This window comes from Copidosoma floridanum, unplaced genomic scaffold (assembly GCF_036245765.1).
Source record: "Copidosoma floridanum isolate Cflo_tuat_1 unplaced genomic scaffold, Cflo_Japanese_pri ptg000025l, whole genome shotgun sequence".
Classification (NCBI taxonomy): Eukaryota; Metazoa; Arthropoda; class Insecta; order Hymenoptera; family Encyrtidae; genus Copidosoma; species Copidosoma floridanum.
Window position 1 is genome coordinate 21,585 of NW_028321902.1, and position 22,096 is coordinate 43,680.

The 22,096-nt window shown below is 41.2% G+C and overlaps 3 protein-coding genes across 3 annotated transcripts in view; all 3 read left to right on the top strand.

Moving 5' to 3' along the window:
* Positions 1-1,995: 1,995 nt before the first annotated feature.
* Positions 1,996-4,402, top strand: LOC106640893 (mRNA cap guanine-N(7) methyltransferase-like). The gene is made up of 7 exons (XM_089595340.1): positions 1,996-2,589; positions 2,672-2,861; positions 2,933-3,228; positions 3,320-3,501; positions 3,582-3,791; positions 4,018-4,169; positions 4,244-4,402. Exons 1-7 carry the CDS (start codon positions 2,551-2,553, stop codon positions 4,276-4,278), a joined length of 1,104 nt encoding a protein of 367 aa, XP_089451466.1. The 5' UTR covers positions 1,996-2,550; the 3' UTR covers positions 4,279-4,402.
* Positions 4,403-6,111: 1,709 nt separating this feature from the next.
* LOC149373860 (mRNA cap guanine-N(7) methyltransferase-like) lies at positions 6,112-8,518 on the top strand. Its single transcript, XM_089595339.1, has 7 exons — positions 6,112-6,705; positions 6,788-6,977; positions 7,049-7,344; positions 7,436-7,617; positions 7,698-7,907; positions 8,134-8,285; positions 8,360-8,518. Exons 1-7 carry the CDS (start codon positions 6,667-6,669, stop codon positions 8,392-8,394), a joined length of 1,104 nt encoding a protein of 367 aa, XP_089451465.1. The 5' UTR covers positions 6,112-6,666; the 3' UTR covers positions 8,395-8,518.
* A 1,844-nt stretch (positions 8,519-10,362) lies between these two features.
* The window catches only part of nonC (serine/threonine-protein kinase Smg1), a 38,883-nt gene continuing 27,149 nt past the window's right edge, over positions 10,363-22,096 (top strand). Inside the window, exons 1-21 of the mRNA XM_023389867.2 lie at positions 10,363-10,425; positions 11,175-11,296; positions 12,127-12,855; positions 12,927-13,179; positions 13,249-13,390; positions 13,475-14,059; positions 14,139-14,928; positions 15,005-15,161; positions 15,234-15,558; positions 15,633-15,839; positions 15,911-16,095; positions 16,178-16,561; positions 16,622-16,833; positions 16,905-18,098; positions 18,177-18,563; positions 18,622-18,810; positions 18,894-19,354; positions 19,426-19,707; positions 19,776-19,996; positions 20,081-20,602; positions 20,686-20,959. Of these exons, the coding sequence (XP_023245635.2) occupies positions 12,273-12,855; positions 12,927-13,179; positions 13,249-13,390; positions 13,475-14,059; positions 14,139-14,928; positions 15,005-15,161; positions 15,234-15,558; positions 15,633-15,839; positions 15,911-16,095; positions 16,178-16,561; positions 16,622-16,833; positions 16,905-18,098; positions 18,177-18,563; positions 18,622-18,810; positions 18,894-19,354; positions 19,426-19,707; positions 19,776-19,996; positions 20,081-20,602; positions 20,686-20,959 (7,353 nt within the window). The 5' untranslated portion in view covers positions 10,363-10,425; positions 11,175-11,296; positions 12,127-12,272. The remainder of the gene's footprint in view (positions 10,426-11,174; positions 11,297-12,126; positions 12,856-12,926; positions 13,180-13,248; positions 13,391-13,474; positions 14,060-14,138; positions 14,929-15,004; positions 15,162-15,233; positions 15,559-15,632; positions 15,840-15,910; positions 16,096-16,177; positions 16,562-16,621; positions 16,834-16,904; positions 18,099-18,176; positions 18,564-18,621; positions 18,811-18,893; positions 19,355-19,425; positions 19,708-19,775; positions 19,997-20,080; positions 20,603-20,685; positions 20,960-22,096) is intronic.

A 22,096-nucleotide genomic window follows, 5' to 3' on the forward strand; every position in this document is an offset into this window, starting at 1 on the left:
GAACTCTCACAATAGTTGCAGGACTCTTTCGCAAGCCGAATGGGAAGTTATAAGTAAGTATCTCTACGAACAATAAATCCATGCAAATTTTATAAACGTCTGATTAATTTGTTGTATTTTCTTTCAGCGCTTTACTCGGTTTTTGTTTTTCAAAAAAAGTAAAGTTAGATATTCAAATGGTTTTTGAGTTGCGTGAATCAAATCATTCATACGAATTACATGAACTGTACATTTAAAACGTTTACAAGAAAAACTTGATATAAATTTAAGTGATGTATATATTATATTTAAGGCTGTGAATATGTTTAGTAAGTGTAAGGCAATTCAATTTACAACATTAGATTATAAACTGTTTTACTTAAGTTATTAATAGATAAAAATAAATAATAAGTTTGTTAATAAAGGAAATTTTTTTTACATTTTGTCTAATAGTTTTAACAATATTTGGAGTGTATTGAAAATTACAGTTACTATTGCTCTTAAAAGTATTTTTTATTAAGCCATTGAAATGGGAAAACACACTAGTTGAAAAGACTTTGGTTGACACTACTTGTGTGGTGTAGAAAATTATTTTTTAATAACCGACATGCATTCTATGATTATAAAAAAGTGTCATGCTGAATTTTTAAAATAGAGTTTGATGTTTCAGTTTCAATTCATAGAGTTAATAAGATTTTGTACAGATGGATATTAGAAATTTGCGCTCATATTTATAATAGGTATCTCAATCCCATGTAATAAATCTAAAAAATAATAACTGATGATAAAAAAATGATGAGAATTACAAAAGACCAGATTTAAGTCAAGTAATAAAATTTAATAAGTCAAACTATTTTATTGTTTTAATGTTATTTTTTACCAAGTCACCGTGGCTGCAGTCTATAGTCGCAGGGGCCATTCACATTCACCCACTCACCCTTTATGCGTGGGTTGCTCCACTTGTCACAGATCACAGTCCTCACTGCAGTGTTTAATTGACTTTTCTCGAGAGCTCTACCATTTATGTGGAGGAGCCCCCATATCTCAGGTGTCCAGTATCCAGTGAACACCGTCCACTCGTCGGTTAAGCCGGCGCTCTCTGCCGAAGCATCAGATCCAATGCTTATTAGCATCCCTGGAAAACTCCGTATTTCACGAGGTAACTCCCTATATGCCTGGTGCTTCAGGCCTGAAAACCTGTGGCCCCTATGTGGACAAGGAAAAAAACCACACAGAAGGAAAATTCCACGGAAAAACCGGCCCCGAAACAGCCGGGGTTTAAATAAACTTTTTCAGATGATATCTTTGGATATCTATACTTACTGTTGTGTGTTGTCGTGTTGTCAGGTATTTGATGAATCTGATCACAAAAACCATTCGTTGTCATTTATATTTCGTTTGATTTCGTTCGAACCCCCTTAGCTTAGTTTAGTCAGTTTTGTTAATTTCGAAATCTCTGTGAAGGACTTGATTTATTTCGAGGATTGGACAACGAGCCTGAAAATAAAAGGAAACAAGCTATCACCTTATTAGATTCGACATTCGACCATTTCAGAATTCAGTGCTTTCAAAAAAAAGACGCTGAACTACCTTACCGACTGCTGCTCACGTGATCAAGACATGGGGTGTTTTCCGCAATCGTCACCAGCAAGTAATTTAAGGTTGCGCTCTACGTTACCGTCAAGTCGGTAAGTCAACTACCTTGAATTAAACTGGCGCTCTATTCCGTAATCTGGCCAGTTAAAACAGCAGACGACGTGAAAGTCGAGAAAAAAGTGTAAAGATTTCATCGCTGTTGACTGTCGTCTGCTGTTTTTACTGGCCAGATTACGGAACAGAGCGCCAGTTCAATTCAAGGTAGTTGACTTACCGACCTGACGGTAACGTAGAGCGCAACCTTAAATTACTTGCTGGTGACGATTGCGGAAAACACCCATGTTAGGTTAGACGGGCAAACGGCAAAAGCCAAGGCTGCAAAGCAGCGAAAAACTCATAAGAGGTAGCTCGATTGCTCGATCGAATGACTCGGAACCTCGGAAGACTCAAAATTCGTAAACTTGGAAGTTGAAAGTCGGAAGCGATTAAGTGAAAAGTAGAGGGTGTAGTGTAAGTAGTGATACACCAAATTGCAAAAAAAACACGCACGCACCGTACGCACGACTCACGGTTTAGTCCAAGAACAAGAACCAACCGGCTCCTGACTTAACCTTCAATTCGTGTTGTAGAATTTGGAACAATTGTAACGAGAAATACAAGACAAGAGGCTTATTAATATCCTAGTTGATACAATAAATAGATTTATAAATAATAATTAACTCTATCAGGAACCGGCACTGGCCGCCGGGTATAAATTAAACCACGGTTGTCTCGATAGCTCGGTACCTTTCAGTGACATCCCATCCCTCTGTAAGATAGACTCACTTGCTCACTTAGTTTCGTACTCGAGCGACGATTGTGCGTTGGTGTTTTTAAAATATAACTCTTTTATCATATCCCGTCACCGCGTACTCTGGTGCATCTGTAGTATCTGTATACCTAACCGGACGTGCCGGTAGCAGAGACGGTCCACGTATGCGGCCAGCACCAGCACATACATACAACCCCAACATGGTATGTAGGGACCAGGAGTGAAGCTGTGCTTTATTTTTTAACATTTTCAGATTGTTAACAAAGTCTAATTTTAATCTTGTAGAAAAACAAATCCACACTATCGACGTCAAGATTCTCGAGGAGAAGAAAAAAACGAGCTGTAAAAAAAAATTTAACATCTGTCGTAGCTAAACATTACAATGCAAGAAAAGGTGCGAGTTACATAGACAGAAATAAATGTCACATTCTCAACTTGAGAAATTTCAACAACTGGGTGAAAAGTACTTTGATCAGTAAGTGTGTCAAAAAAGAATTAAGGTTATTCTGTGTATGTTCACAATTGTAATTGTGCCTTTGGTTACAGAAAAATACGTTGACAAAATCAAACGAAAAAAAGACAGAAGGGCTGCCAAAAAAGCACGGAAGAGCATGGTACCAGTCCCCAATGATGGGTATAGTCAGCACAAAATCAAAGTATTGGACTTGTGTTGTGGAAAAGGAGGAGATTTGCTCAAGTGGGAAAAGTCGAATGTCACGCATTTGACGTGTGTTGATATTGCCGAAGAGTCAGTGAAGGAGTGCAGTGATCGCTGTGTGCAAATGTCCGAAAAACGTGAGCTACCTTTTAGAGCTGAGTTTATAGTGCATGACTGTACAAAGGTAACCTTACGTCGAAATGAACAATCATTTGTGATATTCAAATGTGAAATATAAAGTGCTATTCTCAAAACGATAACGATTCTGTTTTCAGGCTGGTCTTGCAAAAAAATTTGTACACAAAAAACAGCTATTTGACCTAGTTAGTTGTCAGTTTGCTCTGCATTATGGCTTTGAATCTCGGAGGCAAGCCAAGAACTTGCTCAAAAATGCTAGCAGGAACTTGAGGTCTGGTGGCTATTTCATTGGTACAATGCCCAATGAAAGTGAACTACTGTAATTAGCGTTATATATTATTAAATTTTGTTTTTTAATAATTATATAACTGAAAATAATTGTCTTGTTTGTAATTTCAGGTCTAGATGGTATGCTACAAAGGAAAACAAATATGGCAACAATATTTACGATGTTGAATTTTACTGCGACAAATTGAATCCACCTTTTTATGGTGCCAAATATCATTTCTATTTGAAAGACGCAGTTAATTGTCCTGAATTTCTTGTTAATTCTGCTGTCTTACAGCAATTAGCTTTGAAGTATGGCCTTAAATTCATAGTGTTCAAAAGGTATGTACATGCTCAAGTATTTTATAGTAATTTTATATTATTCCTAGAAAAATTCAGCTAAAATGCTTTAATTTTTTGCCTTTGGTTAGTATTTACTTATTTTGATTATGTATCAATACTTATTATTATTTTGTAGATTATGTAACTAACTCAATGCAAAATACTTTACACAGTAAATTTTAAAAAACATGCATGTTAAATTAATAATGTACTTTTTGTTTTATAGTTTTAGTGACTATTTTGACAAAATGAAGGAAGTAGGCAAACAGCTTATGCATAGAATGCAAGTATCATATCCCCCGAATTACAAAAATCCCAATTTAAGGAACTCTCACAATAGTTGCAGGACTCTTTCGCAAGCCGAATGGGAAGTTATAAGTAAGTATCTCTACGAACAATAAATCCATGCAAATTTTATAAACGTCTGATTAATTTGTTGTATTTTCTTTCAGCGCTTTACTCGGTTTTTGTTTTTCAAAAAAAGTAAAGTTAGATATTCAAATGGTTTTTGAGTTGCGTGAATCAAATCATTCATACGAATTACATGAACTGTACATTTAAAACGTTTACAAGAAAAACTTGATATAAATTTAAGTGATGTATATATTATATTTAAGGCTGTGAATATGTTTAGTAAGTGTAAGGCAATTCAATTTACAACATTAGATTATAAACTGTTTTACTTAAGTTATTAATAGATAAAAATAAATAATAAGTTTGTTAATAAAGGAAATTTTTTTTACATTTTGTCTAATAGTTTTAACAATATTTGGAGTGTATTGAAAATTACAGTTACTATTGCTCTTAAAAGTATTTTTTATTAAGCCATTGAAATGGGAAAACACACTAGTTGAAAAGACTTTGGTTGACACTACTTGTGTGGTGTAGAAAATTATTTTTTAATAACCGACATGCATTCTATGATTATAAAAAAGTGTCATGCTGAATTTTTAAAATAGAGTTTGATGTTTCAGTTTCAATTCATAGAGTTAATAAGATTTTGTACAGATGGATATTAGAAATTTGCGCTCATATTTATAATAGGTATCTCAATCCCATGTAATAAATCTAAAAAATAATAACTGATGATAAAAAAATGATGAGAATTACAAAAGACCAGATTTAAGTCAAGTAATAAAATTTAATAAGTCAAACTATTTTATTGTTTTAATGTTATTTTTTACCAAGTCACCGTGGCTGCAGTCTATAGTCGCAGGGGCCATTCACATTCACCCACTCACCCCTTATGCGTGGGTTGCTCCACTTGTCACAGATCACAGTCCTCACTGCAGTGTTTAATTGACTTTTCTCGAGAGCTCTACCATTTATGTGGAGGAGCCCCCATATCTCAGGTGTCCAGTATCCAGTGAACACCGTCCACTCGTCGGTTAAGCCGGCGCTCTCTGCCGAAGCATCAGATCCAATGCTTATTAGCATCCCTGGAAAACTCCGTATTTCACGAGGTAACTCCCTTTATGCCTGGTGCTTCAGGCCTGAAAACCTGTGGCCCCTATGTGGACAAGGAAAAAAACCACACAGAAGGAAAATTCCACGGAAAAACCGGCCCCGAAACAGCCGGGGTTTAAATAAACTTTTTCAGATGATATCTTTAGATATCTATACTTACTGTTGTGTGTTGTCGTGTTGTCAGGTATTTGATGAATCTGATCACAAAAACCATTCGTTGTCATTTATATTTCGTTTGATTTCGTTCGAACCCCCTTAGCTTAGTTTAGTCAGTTTTGTTAATTTCGAAATCTCTGTGAAGGACTTGATTTATTTCGAGGATTGGACAACGAGCCTGAAAATAAAAGGAAACAAGCTATCACCTTATTAGATTCGACATTCGACCATTTCAGAATTCAGTGCTTTCAAAAAAAAGACGCTGAACTACCTTACCGACTGCTGCTCACGTGATCAAGACATGGGGTGTTTTCCGCAATCGTCACCAGCAAGTAATTTAAGGTTGCGCTCTACGTTACCGTCAAGTCGGTAAGTCAACTACCTTGAATTAAACTGGCGCTCTATTCCGTAATCTGGCCAGTTAAAACAGCAGACGACGTGAAAGTCGAGAAAAAAGTGTAAAGATTTCATCGCTGTTGACTGTCGTCTGCTGTTTTTACTGGCCAGATTACGGAACAGAGCGCCAGTTCAATTCAAGGTAGTTGACTTACCGACCTGACGGTAACGTAGAGCGCAACCTTAAATTACTTGCTGGTGACGATTGCGGAAAACACCCATGTTAGGTTAGACGGGCAAACGGCAAAAGCCAAGGCTGCAAAGCAGCGAAAAACTCATAAGAGGTAGCTCGATTGCTCGATCGAATGACTCGGAACCTCGGAAGACTCAAAATTCGTAAACTTGGAAGTTGAAAGTCGGAAGCGATTAAGTGAAAAGTAGAGGGTGTAGTGTAAGTAGTGATACACCAAATTGCAAAAAAAACACGCACGCACCGTACGCACGACTCACGGTTTAGTCCAAGAACAAGAACCAACCGGCTCCTGACTTAACCTTCAATTCGTGTTGTAGAATTTGGAACAATTGTAACGAGAAATACAAGACAAGAGGCTTATTAATATCCTAGTTGATACAATAAATAGATTTATAAATAATAATTAACTCTATCAGGAACCGGCACTGGCCGCCGGGTATAAATTAAACCACGGTTGTCTCGATAGCTCGGTACCTTTCAGTGACATCCCATCCCTCTGTAAGATAGACTCACTTGCTCACTTAGTTTCGTACTCGAGCGACGATTGTGCGTTGGTGTTTTTAAAATATAACTCTTTTATCATATCCCGTCACCGCGTACTCTGGTGCATCTGTAGTATCTGTATACCTAACCGGACGTGCCGGTAGCAGAGACGGTCCACGTATGCGGCCAGCACCAGCACATACATACAACCCCAACATGGTATGTAGGGACCAGGAGTGAAGCTGTGCTTTATTTTTTAACATTTTCAGATTGTTAACAAAGTCTAATTTTAATCTTGTAGAAAAACAAATCCACACTATCGACGTCAAGATTCTCGAGGAGAAGAAAAAAACGAGCTGTAAAAAAAAATTTAACATCTGTCGTAGCTAAACATTACAATGCAAGAAAAGGTGCGAGTTACATAGACAGAAATAAATGTCACATTCTCAACTTGAGAAATTTCAACAACTGGGTGAAAAGTACTTTGATCAGTAAGTGTGTCAAAAAAGAATTAAGGTTATTCTGTGTATGTTCACAATTGTAATTGTGCCTTTGGTTACAGAAAAATACGTTGACAAAATCAAACGAAAAAAAGACAGAAGGGCTGCCAAAAAAGCACGGAAGAGCATGGTACCAGTCCCCAATGATGGGTATAGTCAGCACAAAATCAAAGTATTGGACTTGTGTTGTGGAAAAGGAGGAGATTTGCTCAAGTGGGAAAAGTCGAATGTCACGCATTTGACGTGTGTTGATATTGCCGAAGAGTCAGTGAAGGAGTGCAGTGATCGCTGTGTGCAAATGTCCGAAAAACGTGAGCTACCTTTTAGAGCTGAGTTTATAGTGCATGACTGTACAAAGGTAACCTTACGTCGAAATGAACAATCATTTGTGATATTCAAATGTGAAATATAAAGTGCTATTCTCAAAACGATAACGATTCTGTTTTCAGGCTGGTCTTGCAAAAAAATTTGTACACAAAAAACAGCTATTTGACCTAGTTAGTTGTCAGTTTGCTCTGCATTATGGCTTTGAATCTCGGAGGCAAGCCAAGAACTTGCTCAAAAATGCTAGCAGGAACTTGAGGTCTGGTGGCTATTTCATTGGTACAATGCCCAATGAAAGTGAACTACTGTAATTAGCGTTATATATTATTAAATTTTGTTTTTTAATAATTATATAACTGAAAATAATTGTCTTGTTTGTAATTTCAGGTCTAGATGGTATGCTACAAAGGAAAACAAATATGGCAACAATATTTACGATGTTGAATTTTACTGCGACAAATTGAATCCACCTTTTTATGGTGCCAAATATCATTTCTATTTGAAAGACGCAGTTAATTGTCCTGAATTTCTTGTTAATTCTGCTGTCTTACAGCAATTAGCTTTGAAGTATGGCCTTAAATTCATAGTGTTCAAAAGGTATGTACATGCACAAGTATTTTATAGTAATTTTATATTATTCCTAGAAAAATTCAGCTAAAATGCTTTAATTTTTTGCCTTTGGTTAGTATTTACTTATTTTGATTATGTATCAATACTTATTATTATTTTGTAGATTATGTAACTAACTCAATGCAAAATACTTTACACAGTAAATTTTAAAAAACATGCATGTTAAATTAATAATGTACTTTTTGTTTTATAGTTTTAGTGACTATTTTGACAAAATGAAGGAAGTAGGCAAACAGCTTATGCATAGAATGCAAGTATCATATCCCCCGAATTACAAAAATCCCAATTTAAGGAACTCTCACAATAGTTGCAGGACTCTTTCGCAAGCCGAATGGGAAGTTATAAGTAAGTATCTCTACGAACAATAAATCCATGCAAATTTTATAAACGTCTGATTAATTTGTTGTATTTTCTTTCAGCGCTTTACTCGGTTTTTGTTTTTCAAAAAAAGTAAAGTTAGATATTCAAATGGTTTTTGAGTTGCGTGAATCAAATCATTCATACGAATTACATGAACTGTACATTTAAAACGTTTACAAGAAAAACTTGATATAAATTTAAGTGATGTATATATTATATTTAAGGCTGTGAATATGTTTAGTAAGTGTAAGGCAATTCAATTTACAACATTAGATTATAAACTGTTTTACTTAAGTTATTAATAGATAAAAATAAATAATAAGTTTGTTAATAAAGGAAATTTTTTTTACATTTTGTCTAATAGTTTTAACAATATTTGGAGTGTATTGAAAATTACAGTTACTATTGCTCTTAAAAGTATTTTTTATTAAGCCATTGAAATGGGAAAACACACTAGTTGAAAAGACTTTGGTTGACACTACTTGTGTGGTGTAGAAAATTATTTTTTAATAACCGACATGCATTCTATGATTATAAAAAAGTGTCATGCTGAATTTTTAAAATAGAGTTTGATGTTTCAGTTTCAATTCATAGAGTTAATAAGATTTTGTACAGATGGATATTAGAAATTTGCGCTCATATTTATAATAGGTATCTCAATCCCATGTAATAAATCTAAAAAATAATAACTGATGATAAAAAAATGATGAGAATTACAAAAGACCAGATTTAAGTCAAGTAATAAAATTTAATAAGTCAAACTATTTTATTGTTTTAATGTTATTTTTTACCAAGTCACCGTGGCTGCAGTCTATAGTCGCAGGGGCCATTCACATTCACCCACTCACCCCTTATGCGTGGGTTGCTCCACTTGTCACAGATCACAGTCCTCACTGCAGTGTTTAATTGACTTTTCTCGAGAGCTCTACCATTTATGTGGAGGAGCCCCCATATCTCAGGTGTCCAGTATCCAGTGAACACCGTCCACTCGTCGGTTAAGCCGGCGCTCTCTGCCGAAGCATCAGATCCAATGCTTATTAGCATCCCTGGAAAACTCCGTATTTCACGAGGTAACTCCCTTTATGCCTGGTGCTTTAGGCCTGAAAACCTGTGGCCCCTGTGGGCAAGGAAAAAAACCACGCAGAAGGGAAATTCCACAGAAACAGCCGGGGTTCACATAAACTTTTTCAGATGAAAACAGTTTTTGAGAAAAATCTGTATTTACCGGGAATCGAACCCACACCACCTCTAGAACGATGATGTGTATCAGTATACCAAGCATGCTGAACCACTGATTGTGAAACTAAGTAACACCTCTCTCACATATTATTTTTTTTGTAAATATAGTACAAGTTGCAGTTTTTGTTTTTGTCAAATTTCCAATACTTGTTGGAGTATGGAATATGTTTTAATAGTAATTAATTTTTTTAGTTAGTAAGTAGATACTAATTATGGGTTATAGTATCCACAAATAGTGACCTGTCGGAGGGTGAGCAGTTGGGAGAAAGTTTGGCTTTTCAATAAATATATGAAAGTACAATAATTTAATAACTATTGAGAATGTAAGAACGTACTGTGCGTCAAAATGTTTATCGATTAAATAAATTTTAGAATATTGGTAGAATATCGTTAACTTTCTTTGTTTTATAGTTAAACATCAAAATTGTTTATAAAAAACAAACCCAGAAAAATCGAGCGGGAACCCCCAAAAAAATATCTGCCTACGTATAAAACAAAGATTTAAAGAAAAACCAAGATCCTTCCATGTGGACCTCGTATTGCACACAAGAGGGTCAATCAATAATTAAAATTAGCGCCAACGGAAATACACCACCCGAGTTTCGAACTATCGCGGTGTTGTTCGATATATTTTTACATCGATATTCCTATATGTGTAAGTATCGATACAGTATTCTATCGATCATCGAATAGTATCATCGAGCTCGATTCGAGCGGTCGTCCGCAACAACGTGATGTCTGCAACTCTGCGTCTCTGCAGTGTATGTGTGCATGCACTGAACATGCATGCATACTGCATACATGCATGTTCTCACGTTCTCAGAGAGAGAGAGTCAGAGAGTGAGTGCGTACAAAAGGCAGCATTTGGTGTTTAGATTACAATAAGGTAAATTAAAGCCAAAGATAAATCAAGTAAATTGTTATCAAACTTATGATTTTTGCGGTGTGGAAAAATTCATTTACACTTGTGCACGTTTTTTTTCAATTGGCCGTACAGTTGAGTGTTTGTTTATTTGCCATATATCTCGTGACGTGCGTACGTGTAACTTGTGTGTATACATATCTTTATCGATATAAAATAGGTTATCGTAAACTCAACTCGGTTTAACTGTTACACCTAGTTTTGGGCGAGTCCAGGTCGTTTAGGGGATGCATGTATTTTTCTCTGAATTTTTACTTTTAAACTTTATGTCGGTGCTAGGATATAAAGGAAAGCTCCGATCGAACTCCAACGATTTAGTTTAAGCTTTAAGTGAAGTATGTAAATATTCAAAAGTTATTGTTAAATTTTCGCCTACGTGTGTGTATGTAGTGTGTGCACACAAACATATAAATTACCCGCGCTTGTGGTGTGTGTGGAACACCAACACGCTTGTGCCTTGCACCATACGCCGTCTGCTAATGCTAAAAGTTGAGAGACTGTTGAGAGTGATAAACTGCTAAGGAGCTATACGAGTGTTAACGTTATATATATATATATATATATATATATATATATATATATATAGAGCCCTGTCTCGAGTGCATGTTTTATTATTCTAAATTCTAAATATTTTGAATTTACATTTATTATAAAAGAAGTATTTGAGAGTGCACTTGACTTTCCAGGCCATTGTAGTGATTTTTTTCTTGCAGGTGTAACAACAGAGATTTATCTGGTGTGTGTATCTTTGAGTACATCAGCTGATTGATGATATACAAAAGAGAGTGTGCAGCGTTTTCGTTGCACCGCTGCTGCTGTAACCGACTCGCATCAGGTACTTACTTTTCTGTTGTTTTGATAAATACAGGCGGTACTGGGATGTAGTTTTATTTTTACAGTTTTAGGGCAGTTGTGTACACTTTTTCGTTCTTCATTTTTGTCACTGAGAGTAGGTGGAATTTTTTTCCTTTTTTTTTCTTCTTATTACAATGTTGCGCAATATTTCTTAACAAATAGCAATTGAAAAGTTCCATCTGGTGCTTCGTTTTTGAATTTTGGATAACACGAACAAGCATGGAAATAGATTAATTGGAAAACGGTCTAAAAATTTGTGCAAATCTTTTACGTCTATGAAGACACTTCTATATTAGTACAAGCAGCATTAATCAGCAATGACAAAATACAAAAAAAAATTAAACATTTAAAGTAGTTTGAGCGCTGCATTATATATTTAGATTCTTGTTTACTTTGATGGGAGTATAAATAGAATCAAGCTTGTTCCAATTGGGTTACTGTCACTTCATCATTACTGGTCATTAAACTTTAACAGATATTGATGCATTATACATTTCATTTCTTCGCACTATTCAAAGTCATTCAAGAATCCGTTACATAAACTCTGTAGGCGCATAAATTAAAAAAATTTGAATAGTCACGGTTGATCAAATAGACTGCGATATTTGTTTTTTTTTTTTTTTTTTTTTTTTCACCCTGATAACACGAATAATCAAAGTTACATAAATTGCAAGAAAGTGTTCAACTTATTACATATTCCATCCGATCGGTAATATTTTATTTTTTCAAACGAGTCTACGCGAGTCTCATTTCACTCTCAAATTAACCACTGTAAAATAATATAAAACTCTTATTATATTATTTTCACAGGCAACGTCTAACCTCCAGAGCCAATTGAGCGGTGATCGTGGCGTGGAATACATAAATAAATAGTCGTAAAAACGATAAAAATCGAGTCTATCGTACAGCCTGCTGCTGCCAGTGTGGATCATGACATCCACTGGCAGAGCAATGTAATGAGTAGCTGCGGCAACAGGAGCATCATCTGCACAAGCAGCAAGCTCAAGCTACCCTCCTCTACCTCATCGTTATCCTTATCTACCTCTATCACCAAAAGTTCGGACAAACTCTTGGAGGAGTCAACGACAGCCAGTGTCAACGACAAACCAACGATTGTCGCGCACACGACCTCCGTCGTTGCTTCTACTGCCACTGAAAGCAGCAACAAAGAGGACAACAAGGAAAACGTGAAGAAGGACGGTAGCATCGTCGTCACTCGGCCGCAGGCCAAGAGCGGTGTCTTCATCTGTCCACGTACCTATTACGTGTCCAGCGATCACAGCTACTCGAGGTTTAAGCCGAGGTCGAGCGGCAATGAGTATCGAATGGCTCGCGGTGGCATTAGCGGTGACCGTGGCCGAGGAGGAGGAGGTGGTGGTGGTGGCTGCAACGGAGGCGGTGGTGGAGGTACCACGAGGGCTCGGGCCTTCAAAAAAAGCGTCGATCGTGACTCGAACTCTGACGGCTACTCGAGACCAAAATTTCAAGAATCGTTGAAGAACCACGAGAACAAGTACTATGACGACAAGAGGACAAACGGTAGGAATCACCTATATTTGGTTTTCATTTGCCGTGTATGTACCATATAGTTCAAACGTGGCTTTTTGCAGAAGATTCTAGAATATCGAAGTTACTGAGACGTTTGTGCCGAGAAGACGACTACGATCACTTCTTGGTGCTCTGCAAGCAGTTGCAGGAGGGTATTAGCGCTCCCGAGAATCAACGCTACATCAGACGCAATCTCGACGTCATCTGCGAGAATTTGCTCGACCTATTGTACAATGGGCCGAGCATGGAGGCTAAGAACTACGTGGCCAAGTGCCTGGGACGCATTGGATATGTTGCCGATCAAGATTTCAAAAGGTACGACCCGAATGGATTAGTCCAATGGAATTTTTCGACATTATCTCAACTTTTTATTTGTTTTTCCAGATACATGGAATGGGTGTTCAACAAGTACTCCAGTGCATTGGAGTATAAGGATAGCAACAACATCAAATGTTTACTCATAAAGGCGTTTGGTGAAACCCTGAAGCTCGATGCAGAATCACCAAAGTTGAAAGATCACGCCATGGTAATCACATAGCATTGAAATCTCTGTCTCTTTTCAAATACTCTCGTCACCGAATACGAGTCCTTATAATATTCTAAATTTCAGACGGTAATGTCGCAGCTGCAATCAGCTTTAGAAAACGTCGACCGTCCGGATCTGCTGGTAGCTACGGTCGACTCGATCCTTCTGATGGTCGAGTCCTACCCGGACAGTTTCAACGGCCACTTTCGCAACACCGTAGACATCCTGGTGGGCTGGCACATTGACTCCATCCGGCAAAAATCGGTGGTAGCGTACGCGAGTCGCAGCCTGCAGCGCCTTTCCAACTTTTGGATCGCGGATCTGCCCTTCACGCTCACCCTGCTTGGCCAATTTCTCGAAGACATGGAGAACTACGACGAGGAGCTGTCGCTGCCCAACTCGGGCAGAACGTCTCCCGGTAGTGGTGGCGGCGAGGTGGACGAGGCACCGTGTCCGAGGGACTGTCTATTGAGAATCACGTCTGTGATCGCGGTTTTTAACACCGTCATGCGCTGCATCAAAGAACATCTCAGTCCAAACTTGACGCCCAGTATGCAGTGGTCTTTTCTCATGGACTGTCTGTCCAAGATGCTGAAGATGGTCGTCAAGGCGGTCGAGCTTGATGATTCCGCGGAAATTTTGAACAGCACCGATGTTGGACTGTCTCAGGTACTGGAGCTATTTATTTTTTTCCTTCAATATACGCTTACTTCTCGGTTCAATTGTAATGTTAATCCTACTGTTGCAGGAGAACATTGACAGTATAACGCGGAACATGAGAAACATGAACATATCTCAAAAAAACATCGATACGTTGTTCCGAAACATGAGTAAGGATGGTGACATGAACGAGGACAGCCTCGTGAAGCTGATAAAGTATCTGAACTTGAAGAAAAACGACAAGAAGAACTGCAAGATAAACGACAAAGAGCGAACTCTGACGCTGTCCAAGGAGAAGGAAGAATCTCTGATCAACTTGATCAAATCCATGGATCTAAAATTCAAGAAGAACTCTGATCTATCCGACGAGAAGGAGGAGCTTGTCGTTGTCGCGAACGAGTGTACGTGCCTGTTGCTCGGTTATCTCCAAAGCCGCGTGTCGAAAAACCACGATCTTCTGTACAAATTCATCGACCTCCAGCTGCACCGAGTTGACATATTCTGGGACGGCACGATAGTCTCGATGCTCAATACCATCTCCAAAGTCATCAGGGAAGTCTCGGCCAATCTACCCATTGACCTGGTGCACAGCCTATTGGGTAAAAACACGGTGCTGTCGCAATTGCGCTTCCGTAGCTCTGTGGTCATCCAAAATGCGGTGCTCGGCGTCTATCACAGCCTGTTGAGCTTGAAGAACATACCGTTGCTACAGGAGGCCTATCGGTACATACTTGCTGATTTGGAAAACGCGTTCAACATCGTTGCACCGATTACGGATGTGCCTCTCGTGTCCGATAATCCGTACACCGAAGTACAGTACCAGAGACAACACGCCGAGATCGTGATTGTGTTTTTGCTGCGCGCTCTGTCGGATATTGGTGAGTGTTGTGAAATTTTTATTTTCAGCATCGACACTCGATGGTTTAATTATTTTTGCTTTTTTTTTTTTTTTAGCCAACGCAAGTAATTCGATCATCGGAATGTGGGCGTTGAAGCCAAGCATCTTGGAATTGCTGGCTGTGAGGCTGAAACCACACGATCCGACCCTAGCCCTTGAGAGTCCCCTATTGCAGTTCCATATACTGTTTCTCCTGTACACGCATTGCTCGAGGTAAAAAGAATAAAAGAAATGGTAGAAATTGTTCTTATTGCTAGAGTAGTAATAAAAAATTTTCGATTCTAGGTATAATCATTTCGTGCCGAGCTCAAGTTTGATAACAGGTACCAGCTCCTGCCGCCCGCTAGATATTTTCCCAGGCACCCTGGAAGTGCCCACAGTATCTCCCACAAGTGGTCATTTGTCCGTGATTTTGAATCTGATAGCGAAAAGCATCGAGAATGAAAAAACGCCCGATCAAACCTTGCTGCTGCTGCTCGACTGGATACAAGAGATCTACGGCCAGGCTGAAAATTACCTCGGAGTGCTCAGCAAAACCAACGAATGCCAAGCCGTCATTGCGAGCTTGTTAGTCTGCGGAGCTTCCACGAATCACAAAATATCCACAGCCGTACGTTTCGTTTTATCCTTGTTTTTTTTCATCACACCTTTGTGTGGTCTAATGTCGTTGCGATCGATTTTAAGGTGTGCAAGAACTTGGACAGTTTGATAAAATCGAAGCAAGTCTCGTGGCCCGACAAAGTTTACGCGAACATCGTCGATCTGGCGATACTCCACCTGACCTCCTTCTCCGAGCCTGTTCGCGAAAATTACAGGAAACTGTTGATGAACGTCCCGTTGAACATCGTTCTGTCAAAGTTGAACAAGGCTGGTTTGCTGGCAAATTACAAGGTAACGCGTCTTCCGCGTGATAAATTTTGTCTACGATATTCACGTAATTTTTTCATCATTTTCCTCGACAGAAGCTCAAGGACGTTCAGAACTACTCGTCCGAATCTCTGGTGTTGTCGCAGAGACTCCACATGCGTAGGAACAACGGGGAACTGCAAGCTCAGCACTTCAAAACCTACATGGCCTTTCTCCTGCAGGAAAACTATTTCGATCCTCGCGGCTTGTCGGAAATTTTCACGCTCTCTTGGCCCTCCGTGTAAGCACTCCTTGTCCTCTCGGTAACCGTAAAAAAAAAAAAAAATGTATTCTGCCTCTACGTAAAGATCGTGAATTTTCAGATGCGACACCGTAACGATGACCAAAATGTACGAGTTTGCGCTCTCGAATTTGTCCTTCCTGTACTTTTGGGGTGGCTTCGAGGCAGCCCAGCACTGTGTCCTGAACAAACTTCGCACGCCACTGGGCAAGCCGCAGGATACCTTCACGACCATCGAGGGCGCCCTCAAGCAGCTCGCGCGGGAGATATCCTACGCGGCCTGTCCCGAAAGCACCTCGAAAAAAACCAAGGATCTGGATCAGCTTCTGCACGAGCATACCCGTGTCAGGCTACTCGTCGAGTTTCTCGAGCACCTTGAGCGCGTCATCCACAATGCCGCGGAAGGCTGCGCCGTCGCTCTCATGTCGCACTCCAAACCCGTGCGCACGTTTTTCCACACAAACAGGTTAGACAATTGGTTCATTAGTTGGTTGAAAACGCGTTTATTCATCCTCTTGCTCCACAGGTCCACCTGCAGAGAGTGGCTCAACCGCATAAGACTGGCCCTGTGTGTGGTGTCGCTGCATGTGGGTCTGGCGCCCAGTGCACTGAGAAACGGCCAGCGTTTGCTCGAAGATCTCAGCGCGGCCAACAACACGCAGGGCACCGAGTTCGAGAGAGCGACCCTCTGTACCGCTCGAGCCATGGTTATGCTGGGCGAAGCCGAAGCTCTTCAAGGTAAATTTCACCCCTTGGAAGAACAACGAAAACGTCGTTTTTATCGCTCTTTTGCACTTTGTTGGATTTAGGTTTGTACGTGTACACAAAGGACAAAGATCGTAAATTCATTTGGTTGAAAGCTGCGATGGAAGAGGCGGCTGGCAAGCATGAACTGGCCGCCGAAAACTACCGCCAAATCCTCGAGGACAAACTTTTGTCTCGGCCCAAGGAAGAGCCGGACAACGGGGAGATTCGTCCGAAAAACGACCCTGAAGATTCTCAAGTAGTCGTGTTCTGCATAGAGCGCCTGTCCAAGTGTTACCAATCGCTGGGTGCGTGGTCGCAGCTCGAGGACTGGAAGTGCCGCGAGACCGAGATTCTCGAGCAGGGAAAGAGCACGAGCCTGCGCAAGCAGATGTTCGAGAACGTAGTGCCGCAACAAGCAACGTGTCTTCGCAAATTCGAGGAGGCGGAGGAGCTGTCGTTGGAGGAGCTGTCCAACTGGACCCTGCTGGATGAGAAAGCGCGCATAAACTGGAGCTGCACGAAAACGATGGCCGAGTGCTCCAATACCCTGACGAACGTCGCGCTCCGGCTTCACGCGGACGACTCGACGAGCCACAATTGGTACGAGATGATCGAAAAGTGCCAAAAAATCGCGGCGAGAAGCATGGAGGAGGGCCTCAGGAACATGCCCTCCGAGTACCTAAACTCGGCCATATTGCTGCAGTACTCGGCTGCCGGGCTCTTGGATCTCTTGAGCAACGAGTCGCGCAGCTGGGCCAACGTGTTCGAGCTCTCGGCGGTCGACAAGGTCAGCCATTTGAGCTCGAGGGTGCTCACCCAGGTGCTCTGGTGGTCGGACTACTTCCGTCGAGCTGACGGGCGTCTGACCGTCGACACCACGAACGAGGTGAACAGTTTGCGGCTGCACGTGGCGCACAGCGCGCGCAAGGAGGGCAACTTTGGCCTGGCGCAGCGCGAGTTGGGCAAGTACTTTGCTTCCGAGCATGGGTTTGGGACGCGCAGCTGCGTGTTAGACGACATCGTTGGGGATATATTGAACGGCTCGATTGTGGCGGCCGAGGTCGACTGGACGAAGAACAACATGAGAGCGTTCAGGGAGACCTCGAAATTGCTCAAGGACATGGAGAGGAGCGAGGAGGCGCTCAAGGTGTGCAGCGTCACGGCCCTCGGGATATCCAGAAGCATCGTCAATGCCGGGGAAGAGGAGACGTCTGCCGAGCTCAGGGAAGTCGGTACCGGAGTTCTGCTGACGCTGGGTAAACTTTGTACACTTTGACCCGTCTTTGCTTTTGTTCGGATGATCTTCGAGTGACGCGGCTTCGATTTGATTTTAGGAAAATGGATACAACAGGAGGCCAGAGTTGACAACAATCCCCAGTTGGACGAGCTCATGTGTTTCGAGTCGTTGCACAACGATGGCCTCATGGACAAGCTGTTCGGCAAAACGACTGAGCTCATACCCCCTTCGGACGTGATTGTCGGCAAAGTCGTTCAGCTCGGTGTTAACCAGTGCCCGGATTTACCGGCCGCTTGGTCGAACTTTGCCGGCTGGTGCTACAAGTGGGGCCGTAAGATCGTCGACAATTCGAACAGCGGATTGCTCAGCGACATCGACAAGACCAACATACAGTCTTTGCTCCCTATCGATATCAGCGATGATGATTTCAATGCCGTGCTCATGATTCTGGGCCAGAAGAACAGAGTCGTGCCCGAAGACGAAGGTAGGCTACATTTTGCGTTTTGGTCAACATGCAGCTTAAATTGGTCTTTTAATCACAGGTGACATCGACACGAGCGACATAAATACATCCGAGAGCATCGAGAGCCTCTTGCGTAGCGTACCGATTCTAAGTTGCGCCAGCAGCGAACACCTCGGGATGCTAGTCGATATCTGGCGTCAAGCGCAGTCGCGAATCTACGCTTACTACGAGCTGTCAGCCAACGCCTATTTCAAGTATCTGCAATTAGGTGAGTGAATCGTCGTTTGTAAAATTAATGAAGAAATAGTACAACGATGTGCAAAAACAACCAATCGATCCTGTCCAACGCAGCCAAGGATGCGAACGACTGCGAGACGATAACAGCAACGTTGCGCCTGCTCCGCTTGGTCGTGAAACACGCCTCGGAGTTGCAGAACGTCCTGGAGTCCGGTCTGTCCACCACGCCCACCGGTCCGTGGAAGGAAATCATTCCTCAGCTGTTCTCTCGTCTCAGCCATCCGGAGTGTTACGTGCGAACTCGCGTCACCGAATTGCTGTGCCGCATCGCTGAGAACTCGCCCCACCTCATTACCTTCCCTGCCGTTGTCGGCGCTGTGTCTGGAAAACAAAGGAACTTCGAGGGCGCTGCTTACGGGAAGAACAGCGGCAGCGACGATGCGCCGAGTGACGTAGATTATTTCCTAGTCGACGATCAGGATTACGCTCAAGAGGCCAACCAAGGCTTCATGGACGTCTGCTTCGCCCAACTGACCGATTGTCTGTCGAACAGGATTCCCGACTCTGTCGATCAGGTTAGAAGGGGGCATTGCTGATTTTTCGCGTGATTTTACGTTGGTTTTTCTCTTACGTGTTTTTGTCCCAGGTGAAAATTTTGGTGAGAGAGCTGCGGCGAATCACCTTGTTGTGGGATGAGTTGTGGCTCGCCACTCTGTGCCAGCACCATTCGGAGATCACGAAGCGCTTCGAGCAGCTCGAGCTCGAGGTGCAAAAAGTCCAGGACAACATTTGGCTGACGCCCGAGGAAAAGGAAAAACTTGTAGCCGAAAAGCACCGGATCATACTCAAGCCCATCGTGTTTATTTTGGAGAATCTCTTTGCCATGACCTCGGTGCCGGCTGAAACCCCGCACGAAAAGAATTTCCAGGTATTCGAACGAACAAGAGCTTTTTCCTCTCGTTGGACCTTCGTGCGTTAACTTTTTCCGGGTTTCAGGAAAAATTCGGGCCGTTCATCGAAAAAGTCATCGACAAACTCAAGAGTCCGAAGAACCCCGCGAAACCGCAATCGGCGGCCTCGCCTTTGAAACAGTTGGAGACTAAATTGGCCCAAAAAGTCCACAAACGCGCCTACTCCCTCGCCATGTCGGACATCAGTCCCACACTAGCCAAATTCAAGGATACCTGCATCGCCATGCCCGGCATTTGCACGGCAAAGTAAGATACATTCTTTTGCTCCAATATCACCGACGAAACACGATAGTAACCCTTCTTTTTTTCTTTTTTTTTTTCATTTTGCAGTATGGTGACCATAAAATCCGTGGACAATCACGTGCAAATCCTACCAACGAAAACGAAACCAAAGAAGCTGATATTCCGCGGCTCGGACGGTCAAGTCTACACGTACCTGTTCAAAGGCCTGGAGGATCTGCACCTCGACGAGCGTATAATGCAATTTCTGAGTATCTGCAACACAATGATGTCAAAGGCCAGCGACGACGACGGCGTTGGCAAAAAGGTCTACCGAGCGCGCCACTACTCGGTCATACCGCTTGGGCCACGCTCGGGTCTCATACAGTGGGTCGACGGTGTGACGCCTCTGTTCGCGCTCTACAAGCGTTGGCAGCAGCGCGAGAGCGCCATGACCAACAAGGCTAGCGGCTCGGCGGTGCTGAGGCCCTCAGAGCTTTTTTACAGCAAACTCACGCCTCTGCTGAAGGAGCGCGGCATCGCGACCGACAATCGCAAGGAGTGGCCCTTGCCTATCCTGAAGCAGGTGCTTTCCGAGCTCATGGCCGAGACGCCCAAGGATCTACTGGCCAAGTGAGATTCGGTCTATTGATTCAGAGTACGGAAAGGGGAAAGATGGTGGATGTGGAGTTTTATTCGTTTTATCTGGTTTACAGAGAAATCTGGTGCAACAGCTTGAATGTCGGCAGCTGGTGGCAGGCGACCAAAAATTACTCGTACTCGGTGGCGGTGATGTCGATAATTGGCTACATTATCGGCTTGGGTGATCGACACCTTGACAATGTACTCGTCGATTTGAACACCGGGGAAGTCGTGCACATCGATTACAACGTTTGTTTCGAGAAAGGAAAGACCCTGCGCGTACCCGAGAAGGTGCCGTTCCGTATGACGCCGAACATCAAGACCGCACTTGGTGTCACTGGCGTTGAGGTGAGTGTTTTACTTTACTAAATTCATTTTTAAATAAGTTGGCTTTACCATGTGGTCCCTGAGTATTGTCTACTTGATTTCACTTGTAATCAGAGTGTTTTGTGCAACAAGTAAATTATTTTAAACGTCACTGATGTATCCTGTAAAATTTCAATGTACAGTAGGCCTGTCCGAGACAAAATTTTTTTGCTGCTTCCTTCTCTCCCAAAATTTTTAAGATTGCACCCTGATTCGGGATGACCAGTCTCGAAAATTTTTTTCAAATTCCATCTCTTCTTGAGAAATTTATTTCAGGATAGTTGAGGTTTTTATATTTCCCGAAATAATTTTTAGGGTTACCAGAGTTTCAATGAGCCGAGACTTTTTCTTGTCCCAGAAAAAAATATCCCAAAGATATATAACTCTTAATGTCTCACTCTTTTAAAATGAGAAATTTCTACCCTCACATCCAGGAGAATTTGTATCAGCTGTGTACTGCGGAACATACCTAAATTATTTTAGAATTTTCCGAGTTGCAGAACTCTCTCGTAAGCAGAAAATTGAACAAGTACAAATTGCAATTGATAGGGTTTTTGGCTTAAATAGATTTTTACTAGTTTGTACTAGTTTTCAGTTTCACTGGATTTTTCCGCATCATGGAAATTCTAATTTATACATGTTCCACAATGTACTATTTAAGTTACAGTCAAAAATCTCTAATGCTTGTATGTATTTTTTTTATATCTGGCTTAATTATCGATTCTTAAATAAGATTTTCCGCAAGTCACAGAAGTTTTCAATAATTTTTGAAGTTCTGACTTAAATATAACAGAAAACTCTATAAACAGTAGGTTTTATGGAGTTTATTGGTTATTAGAGGTTTTTCCGCAGCTTTTAAAATCATGAAGTAGTTTGTGTGCATTATCTTGCCGCTCATACATTTTCACGTAAGTATTAGCACGTTTGTGTGAGTCTTTCTCAGAAAATTAATTTAGCCACGTATTTATACAAACTTTTTTAAAGTTGAAAGTGCTTTTCCGGGTATTATAACCTACTTTTCTAAGTACATTTTTAACGGTTAATATGTTGTATTCTAGCCATCATTAACTTAATAAATTTTCAACTTTTGCAATTTGGACTGGTTTAAACTTTAGATAC

Coding starts and splice junctions, on each gene's coding strand:
- LOC106640893 (XM_089595340.1), top strand. CDS start 2,551: ATGCGGCCAGCACCAGCACATACATACAACCCCAACATG. Junction 2,862..2,932: donor GGTGAAAAGTACTTTGATCA/GTAAGTGTGTCA, acceptor CTTTGGTTACAG/AAAAATACGTTGACAAAATC. Junction 4,170..4,243: donor AGCCGAATGGGAAGTTATAA/GTAAGTATCTCT, acceptor ATTTTCTTTCAG/CGCTTTACTCGGTTTTTGTT.
- LOC149373860 (XM_089595339.1), top strand. CDS start 6,667: ATGCGGCCAGCACCAGCACATACATACAACCCCAACATG. Junction 7,345..7,435: donor TAGTGCATGACTGTACAAAG/GTAACCTTACGT, acceptor TTCTGTTTTCAG/GCTGGTCTTGCAAAAAAATT. Junction 7,618..7,697: donor CCCAATGAAAGTGAACTACT/GTAATTAGCGTT, acceptor TTGTAATTTCAG/GTCTAGATGGTATGCTACAA.